Source organism: Photinus pyralis, unplaced genomic scaffold, assembly GCF_008802855.1.
Source record: "Photinus pyralis isolate 1611_PpyrPB1 unplaced genomic scaffold, Ppyr1.3 Ppyr1.4_LG1, whole genome shotgun sequence".
Classification (NCBI taxonomy): Eukaryota; Metazoa; Arthropoda; class Insecta; order Coleoptera; family Lampyridae; genus Photinus; species Photinus pyralis.
Window position 1 is genome coordinate 16,916,725 of NW_022170249.1, and position 18,568 is coordinate 16,935,292.

General features: G+C 36.6%; 5 protein-coding genes and 2 non-coding genes across 8 annotated transcripts; 4 read left to right on the plus strand and 3 right to left on the minus strand.

The window, feature by feature from the left end:
* The first annotated feature begins 124 nt into the window (after positions 1–124).
* LOC116178718 (regulation of nuclear pre-mRNA domain-containing protein 2) lies at positions 125–7,338 on the plus strand. 2 transcript variants are annotated; one of them, XM_031498299.1, is made up of 9 exons: positions 125–758; positions 812–1,092; positions 1,144–1,319; positions 1,370–1,574; positions 1,624–1,745; positions 3,939–4,218; positions 4,274–4,675; positions 4,732–4,838; positions 6,190–7,338. In XM_031498299.1, exons 1-9 carry the CDS (start codon positions 445–447, stop codon positions 7,318–7,320), a joined length of 3,018 nt encoding a protein of 1,005 aa, XP_031354159.1. In that variant the 5' UTR covers positions 125–444; the 3' UTR covers positions 7,321–7,338. The 2 variants fall into 2 exon arrangements, with proteins under 2 accessions (XP_031354159.1, XP_031354167.1); XM_031498307.1 differs by lacking the exon at positions 4,732–4,838 and having other exon boundaries at positions 4,274–4,695.
* Positions 7,339–12,000: 4,662 nt separating this feature from the next.
* Positions 12,001–12,073, plus strand: Trnaf-gaa. The gene has a single exon. It is a non-coding gene; the product is annotated as a tRNA-Phe (tRNA).
* Positions 12,047–12,929, minus strand: LOC116159585. The gene is made up of 2 exons (XM_031472595.1): positions 12,653–12,929; positions 12,047–12,606 (listed from the first exon to the last, which is right to left on the minus strand). Exons 1-2 carry the CDS (start codon positions 12,864–12,866, stop codon positions 12,176–12,178), a joined length of 645 nt encoding a protein of 214 aa, XP_031328455.1. The 5' UTR covers positions 12,867–12,929; the 3' UTR covers positions 12,047–12,175.
* Positions 12,930–13,063: 134 nt separating this feature from the next.
* Trnaq-cug lies at positions 13,064–13,135 on the plus strand. Its single transcript has one exon. It is a non-coding gene; the product is annotated as a tRNA-Gln (tRNA).
* Positions 13,136–13,850: 715 nt separating this feature from the next.
* On the minus strand, positions 13,851–14,591 carry LOC116181942 (collagen alpha-1(VI) chain-like). Its single transcript, XM_031502399.1, has 3 exons — positions 14,292–14,591; positions 14,094–14,241; positions 13,851–14,039 (listed from the first exon to the last, which is right to left on the minus strand). The coding sequence occupies exons 1-3, from the start codon at positions 14,535–14,537 to the stop codon at positions 13,996–13,998; spliced, it is 438 nt and encodes a 145-aa protein (XP_031358259.1). The 5' UTR covers positions 14,538–14,591; the 3' UTR covers positions 13,851–13,995.
* Positions 14,592–15,833: 1,242 nt separating this feature from the next.
* On the minus strand, positions 15,834–16,980 carry LOC116181932 (putative tRNA (cytidine(32)/guanosine(34)-2'-O)-methyltransferase). The gene is made up of 5 exons (XM_031502390.1): positions 16,832–16,980; positions 16,545–16,787; positions 16,290–16,499; positions 16,095–16,243; positions 15,834–16,046 (listed from the first exon to the last, which is right to left on the minus strand). The coding sequence occupies exons 1-5, from the start codon at positions 16,950–16,952 to the stop codon at positions 15,945–15,947; spliced, it is 825 nt and encodes a 274-aa protein (XP_031358250.1). The 5' UTR covers positions 16,953–16,980; the 3' UTR covers positions 15,834–15,944.
* Positions 16,981–17,154: 174 nt separating this feature from the next.
* On the plus strand, positions 17,155–18,381 carry LOC116181951. Its single transcript, XM_031502404.1, has 3 exons — positions 17,155–17,412; positions 17,791–17,924; positions 17,974–18,381. Exons 1-3 carry the CDS (start codon positions 17,190–17,192, stop codon positions 18,031–18,033), a joined length of 417 nt encoding a protein of 138 aa, XP_031358264.1. The 5' UTR covers positions 17,155–17,189; the 3' UTR covers positions 18,034–18,381.
* Positions 18,382–18,568: the final 187 nt, after the last annotated feature.

Genomic DNA, 18,568 nt, shown 5'->3' on the forward strand with positions numbered 1-18,568 from the left:
AGTGCGTATAATAAATGTTAATAAAGTGAATTGGTAAGCATATATCCGGTTCACGATTTTTGTGATTATAGTCCTATTATGGATAATTGTTTTGGAGATTTCTGCATTATCGACAGAGCTCACAGAACACCAAGTTGCAAAATGGACGTTTATGTATTTTGAGCGGATTATTTACTTTCTTGAGAAATTAAACAATTATATTGTACATAAAGTATCAGAATTTGATCCAGTATATGTTCTCTATGCTGTAGAAGTTTATTTCTTGTGAAAAATCGCCTACATAGTTTGATTAGAATCAAATTAATGTATTTTGTTGACAGCGTCCTTTAGGAAATGAGGTGAATGAATACCTGGATAATAATTTTACCCCCTGCTGGAAGTGTGCGATTTACCATGTAGTCTACAAACAAAAATGTTCAATGTGACGCGCTGTTAAAAAATATAATGGAATCCAAGTCTGCATTGGCAGATGTCAACTCCGACATCGAGTTTAATACGATCGCATTTGAGAAAAAGTTGTCAGCTTTAAAAGATTCGCAGGACAGTATAAACAGTTGTTGCCAGTGGTGTCTACAAAATCGTCACCACCACAAGAAGATCGTGAGTGCGTGGCTTAACGTGTTAAAACGTGTGAAAATTGAGCATAGACTTACGTTATTTTATTTAGCAAATGATGTGATACAGTACTCTAAGAGACGTAATTATGACTTTGTGCAGAGTTGGGGCACGACATTGCAGAAAGCGACCACCATGGTTCGGTAAGGTATCCTCTTTCGACTGCACCTCAAGTACTTCATTGTTACGTTTTTAGGGATGAAAAGATTAAAAACAAAGTGCTTAGGATCTTTAAAATATGGGAGGAACGCGGCATCTACGGAGAGGAGTTTATTACGGATTTGTGCGGTTTGATAAGCGCTACGCCTTCTGGACGAAAGGGCGACGAACCACATCAGTTTAATCCCTCGTATTTAATACAGAAGGTTTGGGCCTGCTCTAAGCTTGAAAATGACACTGATGTTAAGTTGAACCAACTCAAGGAGCACAATCCAAAAATTCAGATCGATAGTGATTTACTGATATCGTCACTTAAAGGTAAATTCAAGATTGCTTTTTGTGAGCCTACATTTGTACGTTAATTTTTAGATCGAGCTAATGTTGATGATGTAGAAAAGGAGTTGGACGAGTACAACAAGCATATGGAAAATTACATAAATGCCCTAAAATTGGAAATCAAAGCTAGGATACACTTAATATCTTTGTTAACGCAAGCAGAAAGTCAGTTAGACAAAGATAAAAAGGATGTAAAATTCGTCACAACGGTAAAGAATTTGAAAGCTTTTTTGTATTTGTAATTAATGCGGGTTCATAGGCGTACAGAACGTTTGCCGCGAGGGTAAAGACATTAAAAAAGAAACTGGAGGAGAAAATACCGACGTTGGCGAGTCCTGTGCCATCTCCAGATGTGAATGCGCCATCCCCCAGTTCCGATTCAGAAATTGACCTGCCAGCAACAACAGTTGTCGAGACAACTGCATCATCTGTGATTACGACTTCTTCTCCAACGATAATTGCTTGTATGTTTGTGTTGTTTGGTTTTGGGTAACTTCAAGTGTTGTGTTTTAGCGGATGTCATTTTTACAAATCCTGGATATTACAACCCAGTTCCACCACCCTCTGTAGAACCGACGTTTAAACCAAATAATTTTTCCAGTTTTATGGGAACAAATATGCCATTTAGTTTGATGGTGAGTTGTGGTCATGTCAGTGGCGAGATGTGACTTGTTAAGCAAAGGAAGCACAGTCCTGATTTTGAACTTTTTTTTTGTTAGGTGGGTGGGAGGAAGTTGTATTATTGGGAGGTGCAAACTCTGATCCATTTCTAAATGGACAAGAAAAATTTAATCTGCAAAAATAGGCTACCAGAGCGTCTTGCAGGGCGTCAAATAATATGATCATAATTACAATTTTAATCCGCAAATTTTTAAATTGTTATTAATTTACTCAATAACAATTCTTAACCTTTGTAAAGAATGCCCAACCTTTTCTTGGCATAAATACAGGGTGTCCCACTCTGAATATCTGCTATATCTTGATTATTTTGCAAATTTGACAGTGTGCAAGTGTCGAAATTCAGCTAAAATATTTTCAAGTTAGTGCACTTCGAGTTATACAGGAAGTTGATGTCAACTTGATTATTTTAGATGGCGCACCCTATATATTATTTTATTGTTAGATTCTATTTAAAATTTTATATGCATTTGATGTATAATGTCCTATAGCTCAATATAACCGTATTTGACATATTTTAATTATGTCAAAAATGAGTTAAGTCATAATGGCCAATTATTTCTATATGAGAGCTGTTATTATTTAATTAGGGCTGATTTAGAAGGGGTTCCCTTTAGTGGACTGTGTAGATATTTTTATTGTAAATATATACAGGGGGTTCAAAACGTTTTACACAGAATCTAAGTATAATTCATGAAGTATACAGAGTGTACCAATTAAAATAAGCCAGTTGGCATCAACAATTATTGGAAGTGGCAACAACCTGAAAATGTTTTAGATGAATTTCTCTTATTGACATTAGTATATTGTCCAAATATTTCGAGGTATCCTTTTCAAGATACAGATTGCTGTAATACCCTGTATATGTTTTATTAAGATATGTTGAAAAATTATATTTTCATTATAGGAAAGGGTACACTTTTTCATATATATTTTTTCAACATTGATAAAAAAGGCAAACATACACAAAAGAAAATGTGATCTGTTGAAAAAAGAACCTTTCTTTATAAATTTGTACAGGGTGGTGCACATTTGTGGCTCACCATTGGAACCTCCGTAACGGTGAGAGATACAGGGTAGGTTAAATGGGGCAAATTTGTCCCTCTTTGTGATTAAAAAAACGCATTTGCACAGAAATCGTCAAGGAAGTTAAACGGAATGTGAGACCCAGCAGCATTGGACATTAGGATATATGCAGGTTCAGTGTTAGATTTTAGGTTATTTGTAGGATTGGAAAAAAAAAATTTAACTGAAGTATACAGGGTGTTCATTAATTATATTCAAATATTTAAATGGGTGATTCCTACGACATATTTTACTACAACAATGCTAACCTTGTGCCGTCTATAAATTTTACAACTTTTTTTAACTTTTTCATAGGACGTTTTTCAATTTAAAATTGATTTTTAACCATCCTCAAGTAGTAAATATCGTCCAAATAACTCGAGCAGTTTCAGAATATTCGCAATTTTTTTTCTTAAATTTAACACTGTTTTCATAATGGAACGTTTTTGGACCATAGTTCTTTAGGCAAACTATCGTTAATTTATTTTTATTGCAGAATCGCCCAAATACAATTATGAAGTACTTTTTAAAAAACCATCATTTTTGCCCATTGAACTTTAAGCAGTCAATATCTAGGGGGAACCAAATGTCATTTTTGGGGTATAACCAAATTAATTCACGTTAATTCAAATTGATTCAGAGGGGTGTACACCAAAAATTCAAAGTTGTTTGTTTCACGAATACACTTGTGTTGCTAAAACGCTTAGTTCTGGTTCTACCCGGATACTCACTTAATTTCATTGACGGAATGAAAAAAATTGAGTGGTCAATTTAAAAGAAAATCAATTCAACAGAAACTAAAGTTGAACTATAATGGTACAACTGCCCCCAAAAAAGGTATTGGTATTTTTGTGACAGTATTGATAGAATTTTAAAGAACCTAATTCTTGGGTGATGGTATTGTTTGCAAAGTACGTGAATGTGGCAGAAACTACATAATTAATTCACTTTACTGAATTCTCATGTATGATTTTTGGGCAGAATCTAAGGGACACACTGCGTCTGTAGCTTCCTAAGCCGTTTCGCCACTGAATAATGTGCCATTTGAAATATTAAACAAGACAGAAAACAATTTTTGCTTTTAGAACTCCAATTCGACTTTATTGGGAAATAACTCATTCGCTGCCACAACGACGCAAGCGGAAACAGCAACAAGTTACAGCATTAACAACGCTATATCTAGTCTATTCCCTTCGATCGCCTGTCCTCCTCCTCCTCCCTCAACTGGATCCGAAGCTACTACTCCCAGCTACTATAATCCGGCACATGCTCCATTATTGCCTCCGCCCATGCCTCCTTTTAGTAAATCTGAGGACCAATTCGGAGTGACAACCTATTCGGATACATACACGAATTCCACCTTCAGTAAGTATCTTTGTCTGTGAAACTGGGACGTTAATTTGCAAACATTTTAAAATAGCGGACATCAGTTATGACCCAACAAATACTGCCAGTACATATCCACCAACACCTTTAACCGCCCCTCTTCCCCCTTTACCATCAGCACCTTACAGCGCCGAATATACCAATTACGACAATACAGTTCCTCCTTACGCTTCCAATCGATTACCATTGGAGTCGAATGTTCCCGTTCTGATGGACGATTATAATCCTGCCGAGGAGGTGGAGACGTGGGATTTGGAACCCACATGGGATCAGCCGCCGCCCATTCTACAAGACACCCCCGAAAGTCCACCAATGTCAGAAAAGACAGGATTCGGAGATCCGGTGGAGTATCACGAAGAGCATGCCTTTGGCAGGGCCGACGTTGATCACCGGGTGCTCTCCTCGTCGGCGGTCACCGAGTCTATGGTTCCGAATGGTATTTTGACCATTTCGCACGTATGTAATATCTATAAATTTATTTCATGTGTTTAGATTCGAAGGTCAAGCATCACAGTAAAGATGTCGATCATCGTAACTTGATCAGTTTAACTGGTTCACCTAGTGATGTACGACCTTCGTGGACACCTAAAACCGATAAGGTAATTTATATATACATTCAACTCACAAGTTTGACATGTCCTGTAAGCATGTTGGTTATTCCAGAATGTAGGATGGTTTATTCATTTTTTTCCTTGGGAATTTTTAAACACCTAGCAAAAAGGTTCAAAATTTTGATCTTAAATCATAATTACCTTCAACTTCACTTCCTACACTTTTTTTAAACCACCATGTATATCTCAATAATGATGACGGTTTTTCAGTTATCAAATTTTGAACTATAAAATGTATAAAGTATGGGAACCCAGAGACCATCATTTTGAATTTGATGCTTCAAGGTGAACAAATTAATTCGTAATGTAACTACAACAAACTCCTATAATTTTCCAAGTGAAAATGACATAGATGCATTTTTTCAAAATATATGGGGTAAACCATATAGGTATGTAGAAAAATTGGGTTATGGTGAGACCTTTTTTCTCCAAAGAAACAGACACGTCTAAAAGTTTTAACGATTGTACTGTAAATGTTCACAACAAGAGATCCAAGCAATGTAGAGATCGTTCTAAGACTAAAAGATGACTAACAATATTTGCCCTAAACATGATGCGCGGTTTTTTCAGTTGACATTCCCGGTACTTGCAGATGACTTGTTAGGCATAGAACATCAAGGGGTTTACGGTGTACGGTGGTTCATACTAGGCGCATTTGAAATTATTACTAGTCTTGTGTATTAACAAAATACAAATGTTGGGTGAAAAAATCACACTGGCCACATTTTAAATCCGGGCAGGATCAATGTCTTGACAAATGTTAAGATGTGATTTAACAATCGATGTATATGTTTGCTGACGAAAGCGCACTAGCACACTTTAAATCCTTGGTGAGATTGTATATAAATAAATGTGTTATGATTTAGATTTATCGTTTGTTGCATAGTCACACTGGACACATTTTAAATTCTGTGTGTTAAAATGCTATTAGGCAATAATTTAACACACTAATTTTACTTTGGGGATGAGGGGGTACATTTTGATGGTAGTTGGGTGACCCCTTATTTGAAAGATCTTGAAAACATTGTGAATCAAAAATATTGTCGTCTCGGGGTGGGGGAAAGGTATTAAAATTAATTATTTTGTGTTTGACTTCAATATGCCATCATTATTCTTATTCAAACACGGATGTCTTTTATCAATAAGTAATATCTAAATTCAAATGGACATCTCAAAGACCATAACCTTCAAGTATTCTTTCTTTCTGCCTTCTATGAGAAGCATAAACTGTAGATGCGTGTTAACTAAAATTTTATTCTTTATCGTTTTAGGAAAATGTGTTTGCATTCGACATGACTCGCAGTATAAACTTGAAATAATGTTTCTTTTTACATTCAAGGATTTACGTGTCACTACCACGCCAGCAACGCCTGGAACTGGAGCGGATCGAGATTACAGAGTGCCTTTTATTGAGAATTTGAAATTACCACCTCCTCCACCACCACCACCGCAAGCGTTAACGGGCGAGCAGGCAATTTCTCAATTGAACAACAACTTTCTACAAAACCAAAACACATTTAATACAGCAACAAATCCCTTTTCTTTAAATATATTGTCCAATTCGAATTTTACCAAGCCGCCGCCGAGCATGTACAATCCAATGGAATCTCAGGTGAAACAGGCGCGATTTTTTCCTGGAAAAAAACCTGGGCTATCGCCTAGAAAAGGTCAGGATAATGTGGAAAGTATCGACATGGACTTGAGTGACGATAACGAACTCGATGAGTCGTCCAACTTCGAAGACGGCTTCGAGCCGCCCTCGGATTTATTCGATGATGTTGACGCGAATAATTTCTTGGACAATGTTAATGAAAATCTCGATTTGGAAGATCTGGTCTCGGATGATTTACATTTGGAAGACAATGAGCACAATATGCAGTATAGGCAGGATTTCGAGTCGAAAATTGCGTCTGGGGTGTTTAATATGATTCCACCCCTATTTGACAGGGTACCTCCGTTGGATAATAATATGGTGAACCGGTCACAGGACTGGAATGAGCAAGGTTTCAATATCAAAATGGATTTTGAAACTGAAGAAGCTATGGGAAATCGAATGGAGTTTCCTAATTTGCGAAGAGGTAATATGAGAGGTAACTTTAATAATGGAGCTGTTCGCGGTGTTAGAGGGAATAAGCTACTTAGAGGGGGTCGTGGCAATCCAAATTATAGAGGGTTTGGCCAGAGAGGGCGTGGTTTTCGTGGGCGAGGAAGAGGTAATGAAAGTATGAGAGGAAGAGGAAGGGGGCGCGGCTACGACGGCAATCACGGAGGCTATGATACCAATCGAGGAGGTTTTGATGGTAGTCGAGGTAGAGGTCACGATGGTAACCGAGGCAGAGGTCATGATGGTAACCGAGGCAGGGGCCATGATGGTTATAGAGGTAGAGGTAATGATGGCAACAGAGGCAGAGGAGATTTTAGAGGTAGGGGCGATTTCCGAAATGTTAGAGGTGGCTTTACTTCAATGTGAATAAATGTGGGATTTAGACTTTCCTTTTTTAATGTAAGTTGTAAATGCAATATTGTGTTTACTGATAGCTGCTGTAGCATTGGAGGCAGCTGCATATTAGGACGGAGCGCGTTCGAAGGTAAACTAGCATTTTATTAAAAAGGCTCAATAAATCTTTTACCATTCCAAACACATTTTGAAAAGGAGTACTTTCGATTGGAATCATATTTTTCCACAGTTGTAGTTACAAATTAACTACTTTCTTATTGTTTTCACCTTGAAATTTAATTATAATTGTAGAGTTAAGGTTGGTATTGACTGTTATTAGAATTATTAAAGTACAAATTCTGAATTGCGCGGAAAAAATTGTTTTTGTTTTTATTGTACAAATCGTTAATGGAGCTATTTAGAGTTTGTACAATTGTAAAATGTACAAAAAGTTTCTACTGGTGTAATCAGTAACGGTTTTATGCATTTTTGGAATGTAAAGACTATCACTAGAATGTTTGCTTTCTTATTTTCTAGAGTATGTAACGTGTATGTGTTAATAAAAAAAGAAGTCTAGTACTACCTGATATTCCTATAGAATTAGAATATGAGGTTAATATCCGGGAATCAATAATTGTAATAACTCCCGCTCGATTTCAAATGTAAAGTTGGTACTTCGTATTTTCAGTTGCCAACCACGGTTTGAAGCTTGGCTAATTTTCTACATGATGCTTCATAATCAATATACAAAGTATTTCTCCGCCATTTTGAATTCCTGTTTATTTTGTCATTGGTTTTTTCGGAATCATTTCCTAACGATATTATCACTTCCACGTTACATTTTTTAAGAAAGAAAACATTATAGTCTAAATATACTTGGTTCCTTTGTGATCAATAAGACTTCAATTTAAAAGAAATGTATTTGTTATCTCAGTGTTACTGTGAATTGGATTTATTGAAATTTAACTTGCAATGTTGGAAATTACATATTACACTTAAAGTTTTGTTTACGATTCTTAGATTGTTTTTAACAAAAAAGTAAGTTTTTATGTTCTCTCATTGGCTATCATAGTAGTCCAACCTCTTTAACGTCGAGAGGAATATGGCTTTTAATTTCGTGAAGTGCCTTATTTTGCTGGCACTGGCGAACAACTGTTTGTCTGCTAATGTATGTATGCATGTCCCTTGAGGTATCAAAAATGTGACGCTGTTTATATCAGGATCCCTTTTGGCAAAATGAACACGCTTTTTTGAACATTTTTCTGCTTCTTCGAATGTTGGTCATGAATTAAGGACACGGTTTTAGAATTTTACAATCTAATTTCAGTGCATCGTTTCTTTTGTTGACCTGTACCAAAAAATAAGAGATTCCAAATCCGTGAACTATTTCTTACCTCCAGCACTTCTTCAAATGTGAAAATGGGATGGTGAAGGGAGTAGGCGATGTATTTCATTCACCTATAACATCTATGCCTTGGCCATGGCGATTTTGAAATGAAGCAAACATACAGAGGCATTAAGTGGCCGAAGATAAAGCAAAAAAAAGCTCCTCGAAGCGCCACGCGTTTAATGCCTCTTCGTATCATGCGTCATTTACAAAGGCGGACGTAGTGGCATATATCCTGGAATGAGAATTACAGTCCAATATTTATTTAGTCATTAGGATACATGATTCTCTGTTTATCATAAAATTGATGTCATACCTTATTTCGATCAGTAGGTTTGAAAAGAAATTGTTTGATAGTACAGTGCTCGTACTAAGTCCATTGTCTTAGCGGTTGACCCACAACCCCCAAAATTTTAAACAACATGATAAACGGTTAATAGATTTATTAATTTGGCTTTAGTAAGAGATGAAGAAATGTGATTACACAATTATAGTTATTCAAAAATCTGTATATGAATAATGCCCTACCAGAAATGTTTCTCTTTCCAAGAATGTATAAATTTGTGAACAACAGTAGAACTTTTGAAGTACATGCCATTGACAAATATAGTGTCAATAGTCCAAAATGGCATTGCAAATTGGCTTTGCCATTCGGAAGGAGCGAGCAGAAGAATTGCTAAAGATTATGACAGATTGATAAAAGTTTTTTTTTTTAAACTGTCGGGTCAAGTAGAAATCCAATTTTTAAGATACACTGTGCTGTTCTTTACGCGTACCCAGTGGCGTAGCGAGCGTTTCACTAACGCTAGCAGGGTTCGTCCAAAGAAATAAATAGTAGCAATTCTTGTAAACGTCTGTAACTATAGCGTGTTCACACTCCAGGAGCAGTATGGTGCTTATGGACATACAGTAACGGGCGATCAAAAATGAGATGCTGTCGAGTCGCGTTTGGAAGTTGTTAAGTCTCTCCATCATAACCTAAAAGCATTGTCGTTTTTATTAAAATCTAGAATGACAATCCAAAATGCGTGCGCATGTTATTTCAGTTGAATAAAATTAGGCGTCTTTCAAAAAGATTTATAAAATAGAAATCCCTATGTCTACTTCTAAATGAATAGCACTGTACATTTCGCCGAAAACATTTTATTTCCACTTCCGTAAGGGGTACGACATCTTCGAATAAGAATTTTCGTTAAAAATGTTTGCTTTGGGTCCGTCTCTACCGCCCAATCTCTTTTTTATTCCCTTACCTTTTAAACCCTAACTACACAGTTGCCGTCAATCCTTTTTTTTAGGTATTTGATATAAGTATCTTACATCAAGTTAAAAAAAATTTAGTAGTGCCAAAGAGGTAGGGCCTGGTAGTGTAGCGTGTACCTATTTGTTTTTATAATAAGTTAGACATGAATTACTTAACGATGCTGCAACATAATTTTGAGTGAATTTTCTCACCCGTTTTCTAGTCTTCCTGCAATTGTGGGTATATTGACAGTTTTAACATTTGTAAATAATTATCATTTCCAAACGTACAATATCTATTCTATTTTTTTCATTACGCACGGGTGTAGGTAATGGGTACTATATCATGCCTCTAAATTATACGTTATATGCGCTCAATTTCGGGAAGATCGTCATATATATCTTCTTCCGCGTGGTAGTTTCTTAAAGGATGGCAAAACATCGCAAGCTATAGCGTCGGACAGTTTTTGACCGAATTGGAATATGAAATTTGGCAACTGTGTATGGGAGGTAAATAAGCATTCAAAGGCGTATCCAATTGTTTTTTTTGCGACTATCGGTTTCACCTAAGAATGCTATACTGATACAGCATCGTATCGCAAGGGTGGCACTCCCTAGGTACATGACATTTTAGGTCGCATCAACAGTCGTCTGTGTGACCACTATACAACATAGGATAGCCAGATCCATATGCTCGTAATGTTGCTCGCGTTAAGTCGTATCGCTGCCCTTATTGACGTCACCAACGGGCCTGCCTGCCAGAATTCACTGTTTTATGTGTTTGCTATTGTACATGTCAACAAAAATACCGTAACGCCGATGTGCAGTATTTGGCTGTAATAATAGCCGTATTTTCCCCAAAATTACAAACCTGGGAATCATTTAACTTGTTAAGAGGAGTTTTGTAGAAAGAAGTGAAACTGGGGTTCGCGCATGCGTATAGGGTACTAAAAACAGAGCGGGCGGACGATGCGGGTAAAACAACATGTGCGTGTGTATTTCAGTATTAGTAGTGCTGGCCATCCACATTTGGTAAGTTATTTTGTTATTCAATTACATTCTATTTCCCTTGACGCGAGTTCAATTTCTACGCGCCCGCCTCGTTTAACTCAACATAACTTTCCTATAACCGATTATTTCATACGTAAGGAATAGGATATGGCGTTGCAAACGAAAAATATGTATAGGTATGTCGTAGACATTTTATAAAATGCTTGGGTTTATAAAACGCGGGCAAACTACTAATGTAACACAGTGTAATTTCGAGAGCGATAAATGGTCTGGCATCTCTTATCGATATAGGAGAGGGAAACTACCCCAAATGTCACATTGTCATCAGCGTTTCACGAAAGGACCAAGCAATTTATAAAATGACGGATATTACAAAATACCTACGACATATACACTATACAGTGCGTTCGAGATAAGACGGTTACCTCAATATCTTTTATTTGGCGAGATTTATCATATATAATTTTATGTGTGGTTACGCGGTCTATCCAATCGCATATTGCAACTTCCGAAATCACTTCCGGATTAACCGGAAATCGATACAACTTTTGCAATTATTATATTTTTTAAAGTTCTTTATCAAGAGCAATCACTTATTTATACGTGATATGGATATGCATATGGTTGATATATAAAAAAAATGGAGAAATTCGTGATTCAATATTTAAAAAACATATAAAATCTAGCATTCCGCGTGCTGTCAGGATGCGCGCTGTCTGTTACAAAAGTAAATCTTTATAAAGAGGCAATGAATACGAAGTAGGAATGCCAAAAACTTTGAATTTCTGACTTCAGTTATTAATGATCACTGATCAACATTGTATTTTTATATCTACGAGTACGAATTTTGAGATAATCATAGTTGCTCTCAGAGATTTGCAGTAAATTGCTACCGGTTTAAATTAAATTAACTTAAATGAAAAACCTGTAGTAGACAAAGTAACATATCAGCCAGTTCGTGAATTCTTGACGTCGAAAGCTTAGTTATTCGTGATTATACTATTGAAATATTCTTTTTTTATCCGTCAAAGTATGTAGTTGAAAGTGTAGTTTAACAAGCAACATATTTTATCACAGCCGAAATAGCTCAGTTGGGAGAGCGTTAGACTGAAGATCTAAAGGTCCCCGGTTCAATCCCGGGTTTCGGCAAAACATTTTTTTCATATATTTGCGTCTAGTATCGGTACAATATTAATTGCTACGGATTTGTATTACTGGGAGATTTCATCCATTTTGAAATTGTTGCACGAATCACTTAATTTTTAATAGTTCCGCAGCATCAACAGCAAGTGTCGCTATATCACCTTTAAACGGAAACGGTGTCTCTACGGAACTGCTCGTTATCGAATTTTCCAATACATTAATTAAACTTTCGCTCAAATCCGCAGCCTTATGGCCCAAATACTTCCCTTCTAACGTCGCCGATTTACACTCAATGTTTTCTTTAAGTGTCGAAAAATTACTTTTGAAAGTTTCGCCGGACCACTCTCCCCTAACAACCGTTCTGCATAGGGTTGATAGTGATTGCATTCCGTTATCAAATTCGCGTTCTCGCGCCTGCCTTTCTTTTTCCATTTTTGCGTATTGTTCCGGTGTTAAGTTTGCCAAATGCAAGTTTCCATTTTCCAAAGTGAGTCCAGGTTTACTGTCAATTGCGGGCTCTTTTTCTTTACGACGAGAACCTGCGCATCAAATGAAATTCGCATATTTCACTCCGACGGTTTTTACCTGTTTTAATTTTGCTGTAAATCATGTATGGTTTTAATCGCAGACACCTTTTGGAAATCTTCCCAACTTGAAGATGCTGAATGATCAGTAGCAAAAACACTACTGCAAACAAAACAAATTCACCCAGAAAAGCGGGAGTAGATTGCATGTGAATTGTGGCGGAGGAAGCAAAGTATGTGCCAAAAATTTTCTTGGGAATTTTCATGGAGTCCATTATGTCGACAATTTTGACGTTTAATACGCGAGATTGATTTTGTAGTTGTGTCACGTCAGTCGTGTAAGATCAATCATTTATTTTATTACCATAGAGACATTGATAATTTATAGTTTGAAATTTAAGACTCGGTGCGCTTGTGATAGTAGCCACGTATTTAATTTCGATACACGCAATTTACAACCCCTAAAATGTAAGGTCTCATGGTGTAATGGTTAGCACTCTGGACTCTGAATCCAGCGATCCGAGTTCAAATCTCGGTGGGACCTATTTTGTTTTTTTGTTTCTTATTTTTAAGGCCGCACTTCTATGAGACTGCTTGCCCTTTATTTTACATTTTTTGTTGTATACGAAAAATGTTAACAATCAAACTTTCCACCATTTAAAGTTAGCGTAACGTGGAATGCAGATCAATACTCGAAACGCCCTATTCGTGGCTAATTCAGGTTATTCTAAAATACAATCGGGGTGTTTCATTGGGTAAGTATAAGATTTAACAAAAGTTCAATTCATTGAAAATTGTAAAATCAACGTTCCGCGTGTATTGAGGTATATACGGCGGAGGTATACCTTGTAGGGTGAGTTTTTTATGAGGATTTCGAATAAATTGCTTCGACAGTACGCCATCACCAGGCGGCTTAAAATTTGAGACGATATTTACTCCCTTTCGGTGTGGATTACATTTTTTGTAGGGTCCCAGTAGACTCGCATTGCTATAATACTTATGTATGGTTTACATCTCTGTGAGGTGATTTTTAGGTTTCTTCCATAGACATAGACATGTCACAGTCTAGGTATGGTTATTGAGTTATAAATTCAATGGTATGGTATAGACTGTGGCATTGTTACACAAGTTATAGTGACTCGCCATGCTATGGCGCGCGGCCTGTAGATTCACTGAAACTTACCTCATTGTGTTTTGAAAGCATCTCACGCATTGCAATATTTCCTGATTAGAGTATGGTATCTACTGAAGAAAAAAGCTTGTTTATTTCGTTGGCTTTATTTTAAAGTGTGAAAAAATGATTCTAATAAAATTCCAAAGTAATTCCTTAAACAATTCACAATGATTGGAAATATATTATAGTACTAGAGCGAATATTATGGCATTCAAAGAGCTTCACTTGGTTTATAAACAATATGCGCCCTTAGGACCTGGATCTCCTTGACGGCCTGTAATTTGGATTAATGGATTAGTGCACTAATAAGTCAGTAATACATAATTACCTTTGGGTCCAATGGTGGCTGGGTATCCTCTGTCACCTGGCATACCTGGCGGACCAGGTAATCCTGGAAGACCAGAAAAGCCTCTATGTTTATCTTTGATTTGGCATTGCTTCTTGATCGCGTTACAAAGTCCGACAACCCTATCGTCCTAAATCTTCATTCCAACATCTTTATTTAACACTATTATGCTGTACTTACTGTATTATCACGTTTATAGCGTTCTAAACTGCTATACGCAGTCTCCACTTCTTTTCTTATATGTGAATAGACCCTTTTCATAGACACGTCCCGTTGCTCGTTCATGTTATTTAAGATTCTCGATGTAACTTCTTCTTGTAACATGTTATAGGTCATCATGCGTATCGATATTTCCGTCGCTACAATTAACAAAAGTAGTACCGCACTTAGCCCGTAGTTAAAATTCGTCCAGTGGTTTTCTTTCATTTTGTCAACCGCTAAACTCTTGGTAAACACTAAGAATGTAGTACTTTGCGCGCAACAAGGTTTCCTAGATATCTAATCATCGTTTCGGTTCAAGAAAATGTTAAACTTTATCTGCTGTTACTGGACGTTGTTGCATCAGCATCACCTATCCGGCACGTTCGAAAATAAAAAATTATGGATAATAAATAACGAATGAATAAAACAATAATAACTTTTTTGAATAGTTTGAAACATTATAATTTGAACTTCCGAAAAGTGTTCAGTAAGAAAAATTGTAGCTATTTACCGAAATCGTCATGAAACCTTCATTTTCATGCCTACGTTATGTTGGGAAATCTTTATTTCCATGACAGTGGCAGAAAACGCCTGTTACGTACGTTATTGTGGCTAAATTTTTTTGTTAGTCAATTTTTAGTTGAGATATGATCGGAAGAAATTTCTATCAATATTTTCTACATTCTTTAATTTTAATATACAAAGTTTCGCTTTAATTTAATTTAAAATAACTTAATAACGCAGAGGACATGTAAATTTGCCGGACAAAGGAGAAGACAGGAGTTGGAGTTTGGAAAGAGAGATGAAAGATTTTGTATGCACGTGCTACGCCACGATCAATAATATAGATCATTTTATCGCCGCTCCTCTACTGTTCTTGTACACGCCACTGCCATCTCTTTTACATACTGCTACTGCTGCTAATAGGTTAAGTGCGTGCTCAATTTACCACTTTTATTATTTTCCGTTCAAAACGGCACACTAATTTTTTTAGTCCTTCGAGCCGGATTTTCGATCACTTTTCCTGCCTCCTGTCACTTTATCAGACTTCTGTCAAAACTGACACAATAAAAAGTTTTGTATGATTAGACATTTTATTAAATAAACCGTTTTATTGCCTTAAACTTACTTTTTGGCACCCATGGATCTCTGGATGCTGTGTTAAAGGCTGACAACTTAACATTTCAGTTTTAACCCCACCATAATATGCATACTGATGCGTCTCCTTGACATCTCTATCCTCCCCCTTTGCAACTGCCCACTTTCAACACTCCGTTTTTGACTTTTTGTTATTTAAAGTTCAGACGCCATCTCGTATACATCTACCATTTTCTTCTTGTGAGCACCTCTTCTGACACATTATTCAAGGTATTTACATCTGAAATTGTGCCCCACCACCCCCTATATGATGTTTGGGATTAGACTGCTCACTTCACATGTTCAAAAGCCTGTGGCTCATTTTTTTTAAGCATCAGTTGCTCTGCTCTACCGCTTAAGCCTTACTTAAACAAAAACTAACTATTTAAAAATAATAATACTATGTGCTTTATGTTTAATTTACAACAGACATATGATTTCTGAATATAATACTATGGTACTTTAACAATATACAAAAGTATTAAGAAATTCTTATTATCTTGTCAGTGAACCAGTTCCAGAAGGTACAAAATAGTAGGGAGGGGCAATTGGTGCTTGAACAGGTTCTCTGTACCTATATTCCTCTTCACCTTCCAACTAAAAATGACCATAAATATAAATGAACCCTTCAAAATGAAAATGTACCTGTAAAGGATAAGTGCTATCGGAATCAAACGCATCCTCCTCACCACAAATGCTGAAACGAACCGTGTTCTTTGGTTCATCTCCAAACCATTGCAGATTTTCTATCTTACATTCGTTTGGAATATAGCCCAAGCAAACAACAAAGGCCTCTAAAATACAGCAAAATAACTAAAGAAGGTACAAAGGCTCTTGTACCGATGCTTGAATTTCGTGAACACTTCGGTTTAGCTACTTCAACATAAGTAAACAACTTTTTTAGTTGATTTGTTAGACAATGATTATTTTTCCCACGATACAACTTTGCTACAAAATTTCCCCCATCCCTTAAAACATTACGCGCTATTTTTAAAGCGCTTATTATCAACTGTCCTTGAATGTAAACATCCATCGAATGTAGGCCAATCACTGCAATAACTGTGGTAATTAAATATCAATGTGCAAGCCAGTTACCATCAGGTGCACCATCACATACAACAAGATCTGCCTTATGTTCATCTAAATGTATGAGAATATTTTCGACTGTTGATGATTTTGTGATATCGCCTTGTATTTGAACAACTCCCGGAAGAGGGGCCATAGGTTGAAGGTCAACTGCTACTATCCGAGCATTTTTGTTCTCGATGCATAATCTTTGTGACAGCACTTGGCTCCAACTTCCGGGTGCTGCACACAAGTCCACGACTTTTGTTACATCTGCAAATTAATATTAATTTCGAGCAGGCCATCGAACAGTTTACTTTCCAATAAATTGTACTTTAAATCAAGTTGTAAGAGTTTAAAAGCACTTCTGGCACGCCAACCTTCTTCTTTAGCTTTTCTGTAGTATATATCACGACGATCTTTGGAAGATTTGCCCATAATTTATTTCTTTACGAGTTGATTTGAGGTTAGATCTACTTTAAAGTTGAAAGGTGACAGCTTGATCGTCAGATGTTTTTTGTTTAGCAAATAGAATTTCCACAGGCGACAAGTATTTAGTTGAGTACTTTAGGGGCGGTAATTGACCGTGAACGATTAGATTAGATCACACCGGCTATGACGTAATTGGGAAACTCCCGCGTACCTGAAACAGCAAATCTATCGAATATTCTGAAGATGGCTGATTGTGATTGTAGCGGGTGCGACTTAGGGGGCTGTGATTGCGGTACTTGTGATTGTGCCGGTTGTGAAGATTGTTGCGATTGTACCGGTTGTGAAGATTGTAGCTGTGGTGCCTGTTGCAATAGTTGCAGCCATGTGGACGTATACTGGTGCCCATTACTTTGTTACGACTTTGGTACAACTGCATCTACACAAAATGATAGACAAGTCCGAGAAAGTAAGTTATTTTATGAATATTCATGAATCAGCACTTGTTGCATAAGTTTCTATGGCAACGTATAAGCAACCAATCCTACACATTTGGTTCATGGGCCACTCTGGATGCAGTAGAATATTTTATAAGGATCCTAAGCATGGTCTGTAATTAAGACCCTTGATCCTAAGGTATTTTAAAAGCTCTCTTTTCTTTTGATAACCAAGCTGCAATAATACCTACGCAAAGTGTGCTAATCAATAATCTTCTTTAGTGTGTGCTCTATAGCCATACCATTGATTGAATAACTTTCACTCGACGTTAATACTTTCCTACATGGGTAACTTCTGACTAGGTACACCATCTCACTTAACTAAAAAAAAACAATGCCCTATATTTCAGACAAGCCGGTGGTACAAGAAGAGCCTCAATCTGTGATAAGCAATCAACCAACCTCGCAACCATTGCAGCCACAAGCTCAATCTGATGCAATGGTCATGGGTTTGACAAACCAAGAAAGCATGAAACCAGCAGAAGTAAGCATTTTTAATGCTGTAACAGTAGTTAATGATTTATTTGTTGCAGAATGTTATTGCTTCTCAATTGCCTCCATCATATGAAGAAGTGATGAAGAATACAAAATGAAAATGTTTGCTGCTTTCCATTTTTTTGTGATACCAGCAATAACTGCTACCTATTTATACAATTACTTTTTCTATTTCAAGACTAAGGGCCGGTTTTTCATCTTACTGTTAGATCTGTCGGATATTACATTTCCATTGAAACAAATGTGTCTTACATTGAAAGTTTTCTATTGAATAATTTTAACTGAAACATAAAAGACCGGTCTTAAGTATTGCATTTTCTATCTAATTGTGTGATGCAACTGCTCAGAAATTTCTATATTGCAAGTGTGCCAAGTATTTCATAGTATTGTGAATTTTTATACCCACTGTTTATCTACTTTTTATTCCACGTGTTATTGAATCATGTAATAAATATATGAATTAAAAATAAATTTCTTTTTTATTATGTATGTAACCTTACATGCACTGTAAGGTAGGTACCTTTTGTATCTTCATCCTTTTTCGATATTCAATAAAATGGGCTAAAGCCATACAAGGAATCTGTGGTTGCTTGACTGGTGTTTACAAGCCCTTGTCGGTTGCAGACGTACTTT

What these genes read in the sequence shown, in the direction of transcription:
- LOC116181942 (XM_031502399.1), bottom strand. Translation starts at nt 14,537, where the DNA reads ATGAAAGAAAACCACTGGACGAATTTTAACTACGGGCTAAGTGCGGTA. An exon ending in GCTATAAACGTGATAATACA is followed by an intron (nt 14,242 to 14,291) that starts GTAAGTACAGCA and finishes ATGAAGATTTAG; the next exon opens with GACGATAGGGTTGTCGGACT. An exon ending in AGCCACCATTGGACCCAAAG is followed by an intron (nt 14,040 to 14,093) that starts GTAATTATGTAT and finishes TCCAAATTACAG; the next exon opens with GCCGTCAAGGAGATCCAGGT.
- LOC116181951 (XM_031502404.1), top strand. Translation starts at nt 17,190, where the DNA reads ATGGCTGATTGTGATTGTAGCGGGTGCGACTTAGGGGGCTGTGATTGC. An exon ending in TGATAGACAAGTCCGAGAAA is followed by an intron (nt 17,413 to 17,790) that starts GTAAGTTATTTT and finishes CCTATATTTCAG; the next exon opens with ACAAGCCGGTGGTACAAGAA. An exon ending in AAAGCATGAAACCAGCAGAA is followed by an intron (nt 17,925 to 17,973) that starts GTAAGCATTTTT and finishes TATTTGTTGCAG; the next exon opens with AATGTTATTGCTTCTCAATT.
- LOC116178718 (XM_031498299.1), top strand. Translation starts at nt 445, where the DNA reads ATGGAATCCAAGTCTGCATTGGCAGATGTCAACTCCGACATCGAGTTT. An exon ending in ACTGATATCGTCACTTAAAG is followed by an intron (nt 1,093 to 1,143) that starts GTAAATTCAAGA and finishes GTTAATTTTTAG; the next exon opens with ATCGAGCTAATGTTGATGAT. An exon ending in ATGTAAAATTCGTCACAACG is followed by an intron (nt 1,320 to 1,369) that starts GTAAAGAATTTG and finishes GCGGGTTCATAG; the next exon opens with GCGTACAGAACGTTTGCCGC.
- LOC116159585 (XM_031472595.1), bottom strand. Translation starts at nt 12,866, where the DNA reads ATGGACTCCATGAAAATTCCCAAGAAAATTTTTGGCACATACTTTGCT. An exon ending in TTACAGCAAAATTAAAACAG is followed by an intron (nt 12,607 to 12,652) that starts GTAAAAACCGTC and finishes TTTGATGCGCAG; the next exon opens with GTTCTCGTCGTAAAGAAAAA.
- LOC116181932 (XM_031502390.1), bottom strand. Translation starts at nt 16,952, where the DNA reads ATGGGCAAATCTTCCAAAGATCGTCGTGATATATACTACAGAAAAGCT. An exon ending in AAAGTACAATTTATTGGAAA is followed by an intron (nt 16,788 to 16,831) that starts GTAAACTGTTCG and finishes ATTAATTTGCAG; the next exon opens with ATGTAACAAAAGTCGTGGAC. An exon ending in ATAGCACTTATCCTTTACAG is followed by an intron (nt 16,047 to 16,094) that starts GTACATTTTCAT and finishes GGTCATTTTTAG; the next exon opens with TTGGAAGGTGAAGAGGAATA.